General features: G+C 44.1%; 1 protein-coding gene across 1 annotated transcript; it reads right to left on the bottom strand.

Annotated features, from left to right (window-relative positions):
* Positions 1-1,726: 1,726 nt before the first annotated feature.
* Positions 1,727-2,545, bottom strand: ASCL4 (achaete-scute family bHLH transcription factor 4). The gene has a single exon (XM_067697866.1). It carries the CDS (start codon positions 2,353-2,355, stop codon positions 1,840-1,842), a length of 516 nt encoding a protein of 171 aa, XP_067553967.1. The 5' UTR covers positions 2,356-2,545; the 3' UTR covers positions 1,727-1,839.
* Positions 2,546-7,076: the final 4,531 nt, after the last annotated feature.

Here is a 7,076-nt window from a genome sequence, read left to right as displayed (position 1 = left end):
ACCTTACAATAGAAGACAGAACCCTAATAAAGTGTGGTTTACTCCATCCTTCTGAACACTGAAGAAATCACACTCACTCCATCTAGACATCATTTTTAACCAGGCTTACTCTCCGTATAGCTAATGAATAGTACTTCCTCCAAACACTAACGCTAACACTACTAACTTAATCATTGGATTGTAGCTTGCAGATGACCAAGGTCTGTAACCTATGCTTCTGTGAAGTAGTGGAATGAGGAGGAGGAACCTGAGTTGCAGAGAGGTTAAGAAGCATTTGCTGGTCACCTAGCTAGCAAATGACAGGGCAAGGGAGAGCACAGTCAGGTAGAAAGCAAGCCTGGGCTTCAGGGTCAGGCAGACTTAGGACTGGATCTCAGCTCACCTAATTCTAGCAACACTAACCTGGGCAAGGCATGTAACCTCTCCCAGCCTTTTTTTTTTTTTTTAAACTACAAATATGTATAATACCCACTTCACAGATTTATGAGAATAAACAGGACAAAATGTGAAAACCACACAGCAAAATTTCTGGCACATAAAAGATGTTTATTGTTTATTTGCTTCCCTCTGTTTACACATCTGCAGAAAGGGGGTAATAAAACCTACCTCAGTGTGGGACTTAATGAAATAATACCTGGAAAGGGCTCAGCACTGTTAGTTTTCTCTTTGTCCTCTTCCCAGCACCCCCAAGCCCCCTCACCCCCAGAGCAAAGCTGTCTCCAGGGAAAGGGACAGTCAGCATATTAGAAGACTTTAGAGATAGGAAGTTTATATGTCAACAAGCATTTGACTTACCTACTGAATTTATAATTGTTTCTCAGGAAAAAAAAGACCAGAATTAAATATTTTTAAAAGGCTTCTAGAGTCACTAGACAATTTCAGTATAGCTGGAAGCCCTCAAGGTGATAAAAGTATGAGAATGTCCCAACGTCAATCCCTCCCATTCAACCATCTAAGCGTTTCCTTTTTTTTTTTTTTTTTAAGGTCACAGTGCCACTTTAACAGAAAGTTAGATGGAGTGAGAACAAGGGGGTGGAGGTGAGGGGTGCAAAGAAAAGGAAAATGAAAACACAACGCACAAGACACCTGAGAGGAAAAGTAAGTTTTCATACAAATCTTGAGTTCTCTTCCAAAAAAAGATCATTGCCACTGACACGTTACTATCTGCTAGATGCTATGAAGCTCCCACACGACCACTCTTGATAAAACAGGATGTTTCCAATATGGAATGTCCTTTCTAGCACCGCCATCCACACGCTTAGTCAACAGCACAGGCTGGCCTGGCCGCGTGCTCTGGCAAACGTGTTCCCAGGTGTCAGCTTTGGGCCACCTTCCTCCAAAGCACGGTGTCAATTACATTTCACATCAATTCCCAAATGAAGGAATGCAGGAAAAACCTTCCGCTCATCTTAAGGGCTGTTATTTAGTTAGTTAGCTAGTTTTGGAAAGTTCTTCTTTGGTTAAGATTGGATTTGTTTCAGTATTTACGTCCCTAATTTACCCACCCCGCTGACTGTGGCAAATCCTCGTTGTTTTCGCCCTTTGAGGAGTTCAGAGTCTGGTACAGTTTGTCTTTGAGAAGTACAGGAAGAGTTTCATAAGCATCTTTCAGTTGCAGGCACATAACCAATAGGGGGGGTGGAGGGGGTGGAAACAACTAGAATGTCAAAATCTTTTTTTCCCCCTAAAGCACTCATTTCTTTTTCCTAAGATTTAGTTCTGGAGAAAAGAAAAAAAAAAAAACAGATTGCAAATGCAAACCACCTCCGGAGGGAACCTTAGAGCAGACACCAAAAGCGCGCGGCGCAGCGGGAGGGGTCCGGGCCGGCCCAGCGCTCGCTAACAGGCCCCCTCCTCGGGCTCGCTGCTGGGCGAAGGCGCCGACGAGGCCTTGGACTCGCCGTCGCTGTTGCATTCGGCCCTGAGTGAGGGGCCGGCGCCGGCCGCGCCCTCCTGACCCCGCGCGTGGCGCTCCAGCAGCTCCTGGAGGTGCTTGATGTAACGGATGGCGGCGCGGAGCGTCTCCACTTTGCTGAGGCGCTTGTCCGCCAGCTCGCGGGGCAGGTGAGCTCGGAGGCGCGCGTAGCCCTCGTTCACGCAGCGCACCCGCTGCCGCTCGCGTTCGTTGCGCTTGCGGAGGAAGGCGGGCTCGAAGGCGCCGTCCAGCGGCAGGGGCAAGTACGGCCGCCGCGGGGCGCAGCCGCCCCGCTCCCAGCACGCGGCGTCCAGACGCAAGGAGACCCTGAAGGGGTCCCGCAGGGGAAGGCGGGGCAGGGACCCAGGCACGCCCATGGGCCCCGGGAGCAGGTGGTACGGCAGGGTCAGCAGTCCGGCCTGTTTACGTTTCTCCATCATCCGCCGAAAAGCGAACCAATCACTCCAGAGGTGAATCTCTCAGCAGAAGACTGAAAATAAATCTTCAAAGCGGAGATACTGGTCCATTCAGACTGCCTAGCACCGCCGCTGGTCTGCTTCTGGAGAAGGTTCTGGATCCGGAAGCTAGGTTCCAGAACAGGCTTCACGGAAACGTTGCATGATTCCCTAAGTTCATTGTACTCCTCGATCTTTTTATAATGATCCAGGCGGAGGTGATAGGCAAAGATTTAGGCGACCCCCCCCCCCAATCCACACTTCAAACCCTGTCTTCCCTTCTGATCTTATTTCAAAAGATTACAAAAGGGGTTCCTCTACGCTGTCCCCTAGCCTGGAAATGTGAGCGCACACCAAACATATAGTAATCTTCCAAAGCCACCAAAGCTTTTCAATTACTGTAATCCACCGCTCTGTGTCTTCATGAACATAGGAATCGTCAAGGTTTCAGAAGAGCTCCTCCCAGGAACCAACAGATCTCCTGGCGGCTGAGCGAAAGTTTACCAGAGGCTTTCTCCTTGAAAATCAAGACTTGACTGCCCTTTGTGGTTTCCGGCGTCCAGGGCTAATGGAAAGAGCTTTTAGGCTGTTTGCAAACTTACACTTGCTCTTTCATTTCTGGAGAGGTGGAGAGAAGACCTCATCAAAGGGAAGAGTGCTCCCTTGTGGTTATAAAATGTGTCAAGTTAAGGAGGATCCCAGGGAAGTCTTGAGGGTTTTCTTCTCCAAAACCAAAACTTTTAAAAACCCAAGTAGACATCTTTTGAAGAGAACAGAAAAGAAATATACTTTAGCAACAAATATAAGGGTCTGCATATTATGTTGAACACGGGGGCCGTGATGTATTTGTGCTACTTTTTAAGAGCACATCAAAAGACTGAGCAGTAACAAACACTTTTAGCCAGAGTTATTTCTCACAGTGCTTACTGTAAACACAGCTTAAGCGCTGCTTCCCGATCTCTTCTGATCCCACCCAGGATATAAGGACATCAGCTTTCCATAGTGTAAAGAGTATATTTCTATTGTATTCTTTTTGTCTTAAAAAAAAAGATGTAATTTATTTTCTCCCTTGGGGGTAAGAAAGCAACATTTGAAAGGTGGAGAGCCCCAGTTCTGAGGAGAAAGGATGATGCCTTTGAAGATTTGTCTTTTTAACACACAACCAAAAAATGAATAATTAATCCACCGTGTTGGTGAAGGGCTTTGAAGATGAAAGTGTCATTAAAAATCCAACTGTACTGGTTAATGTCAAAGAATGTGTTATCACACTGAAAATCAGATTTCCTGTTCTGCAAACCAGCACATTAAAGGCAGCTTCTACTTTAAAAGACTGACTTAAAAACAAGAGAAGCAAAAACCCCCTACGTTTTCAATCAGACTTTCTGCCTATTCCTCGGGAGCCAAGGTGTCGCCCTAACATGTTTTTTTGACAAGTCCTACGCTTCCCTGTTTACTCTGATGATCTGCCTGAAGCAATTGGAAAAACACTTCCATCAAGGCAAGTAAAATAGAAACAATTATTCCTTTCAGGCATAAGTTAGTCACATTTTAAAAGGTGTAGCTCCCTCTGAGGCTTGTACCAGTAAACAAACATATGTCATCTTGATTTCTCAGTAGAGTTGAGACCTATCAGGAGGAAGCCCTACTGGGGGAAAAGCCCACCAGAGAGGCAGACAATTAGACCACAAGGAGCTTTGGGGCCATGTCAAAGATGTTGGCCATTACTCTAAGAGTGATGGGAAGTAAATGAGGTGTTTTGAGCAGACAGGTGACGTGGTAAGATTTGTTTTTCTAAAAGATCACTGCAGAATGCAGAATAGATTGGAGGGGAACAAAAAAGAGAATAGTTAAGATACCATTTTTCATCCTCAGATTGGCAAAAATTTAAAAGATTGCTAATAAGGATTGGGGGAAAGGGCAGAAGCATAAATTGCTGCAAGCTTTTGGGAAAATAATATTAATAGTGCACATCACATATCCTTTGACTCAGAGTTCTCTACAATTTTATCCTGCAAAAATAAATGCACCAGTATGGATTTATATGTACAATAATATCTATTACAGCATTGTTTGTAGTGATTAAAACAAGAGAATAAATGGAAATAGAGGGAATGTCCATCAATAGGGAAAGGGCTAATCCTTTTAACATACTGTCTTATTAAAAATAAGGAGTTAGATCTATATGTAAGAACTTGCAGAGATGTCCATAACACGACAAGTGAAAAAAAGCAAATGGTAGGGTAACGTATGCAGCATGAACTTAAAACAAACTATTCTGCACGATGTCTTTACATGAGCACAGAGAAAAAAGTAGAAAGACACACTCTAAACTTTTGTCATTGGTTGCCTAAAAAAGGTGGCATTGGGGGGCTTCCCTGAGTGGTGCAGTGGTTGAGAGTCCGCCTGCCGATGCAGGGGACACGGGTTCGTGCCCCGGTCCGGGAAGATCCCACATGCCGCGGAGCGGCTGGGCCCGTGAGCCATGGCCGCTGAGCCTGCGCGTCCGGAGCCTGTGCTCCGCAACGGGAGACGCCACAACAGTGAGAGGCCCGCGAACCGCAAAAAAAAAAAAAAAAAAAGGTGGCATTGGGGATGGGGGAGTGGTTCACTTTTCTTTATGGATATTTCTACTATTTAAAGTATTACAAAGAACAAATATTACTTTTGATTTTCTCTGATCTAGTGAACTTTAAAATACTAAGGTAAAATATACAGAAAACTCAAATGATACCCTGGTCTGACCTAAACGAACAGATTTATCATTAAAATTTAAAGTTCTTGAGCCAAGTTTTCTGGCTTCTTATAAATTCTGTCTCTGAGGAATAAATATCTACAGGATTTTTTTTTTCCCACTACTAATACCACAATCAACAATGGCCGGACCCTGATCCTATAGTGGTCTTTTTAGAGGGTCCAAGTAGTGTTAGGATTACTACATGATCTATATGGTCACAAAGAATGCTGACACTCTTTCTTACACTTTTTGAAGGTGCACGTGCATTGGAAATAAGTGGTTTTCCCAGTGAGATCCCAGTGAGAGAAGCATCATTTTACTCGCACAATGTGCGTGAGTGTGTATGTGGGGGGGGTATGGGGGGAGGGGCTGCCTTCTTTCTTATATAAGAGATCAAAAGAGGAGATTCTGACTCCCCATCACTCCCCAGTCAGTTTTCATCCAGACAAATGTTCTCGCCAACTTTAAAGATGTCTTTCTTAAGACTGGCTAGATCAAGTTACAGATAGGCAAAACCGCCAAGAGCGTTTGGGACTAGGGTTATGTAGTCCTACTTAGATCTGCTTGTAAAAGGGGAGATGGGATTCACCCAGGCTCAGGAGATTTAAAGGTATCTCTAAGGCCAAGGAAAACTTCCACCCCTAAAACTCAGACAGGTCTCTCATCACTTGCTTGAAATATGGAGATAAAGAGACTTAGATTGGCCCTTCTTGTGAAGTATTTGATATCACATTGTAGATTTTGGTATCCTAAACCCATGGCACAGAGGGCTGCATACCCCCTGGCCCCATACCTGCAATTTGCATCAGCTGCCACTGATGGGGGAACAGGGAAACATATGTATTACCTCGAGATCCAAGTAAGATTTATCACAGGTGTAGTTACATAAATCTCAAATTGATGCTCTAACACAATTCTATCCAATTAGTTCTTTTCTATATAGCCCAAGTATAAACTGTTTGTATTACCATTTGCAGCATTCACCAGGAGTCTTCTCAGGCACAACTAAACTTCAAGATTCATTAAGACTACCATGGGCCACATTTAGCATCAGATTCATTTGGAAGGATTTAGGTCAGGAACAATAGCTCTGAGCAGGGCAGAATTAGGTGTTATACCTCCCAGGGAGTCCTTGCAGTAATCTATGCAGAAATCTACATAGCTGCTCCCCCTTAACCCACCTGCGGCCAAGTGACAGCTCAGGTGCAAGGCAAGACCACTCACATCAGACCAGTGTGGCAGCTGCCCTGACTTGGATGTCTGGTACCCCTCGGGAGCCAGTATGTCTTGTAAAGACCCCATAGGCATAACTTCCAGGGACCTCACCACGGGCCCAATTAGAGTCTTCACACTCAGAAAAGCCCAAAGCTATGCTCCCCCACCAGCTATAGTTGTGGCAACCCAAATGCAATCTAACAATCAGGTAATTGCTTTAATATAAGTCAGGCTGCCTAACAACATAGCTGACATTCGATCTTTATTAGGTTTCAGAGAAACAGATAACAGCAAGTTAACCGAAGGTCAAATTGTTGTGCAAGAAGAGGAAAAGTTTTATTAATCCTTTACCCACACCATTACATTCTATTTTAAAGATAATATAATTTACAGCAAGATTTAAAGAACCACAAATATTTAGGTACAATTTATTACTGTTTTTATTCTGAACTTCTCAAACACTATTTGCATTTTAACCTTGCCTATGCAGTCTTTTATTGGATAGAAATCTAAAACTTTGATGTAGTCAGATCCATTAATCCTTCCCTTGTGGTTTTTGTCTTTTCTCTCTTGCTTAAGGCTACCTTCTCCTACCATACATTTACAAGGCCTTTCCTTGTCTATGTGGCATCTTGGTGTGAATCAGAAAAATGTACCGCATTCAAGGCTTGGAGAATGGATGGCTGACTTTGCAATTTATCTGAAAGAACTATTGAGCAAGGATGCCCAAATTTGGAAAAGAAGAGGAAAGTAACGT

This window comes from Pseudorca crassidens, chromosome 11, assembly GCF_039906515.1.
Source record: "Pseudorca crassidens isolate mPseCra1 chromosome 11, mPseCra1.hap1, whole genome shotgun sequence".
Classification (NCBI taxonomy): domain Eukaryota; kingdom Metazoa; phylum Chordata; class Mammalia; order Artiodactyla; family Delphinidae; genus Pseudorca; species Pseudorca crassidens.
Note: the sequence above shows the minus strand (reverse complement) of the source record. Positions and strands in the feature narration are given on the sequence as shown.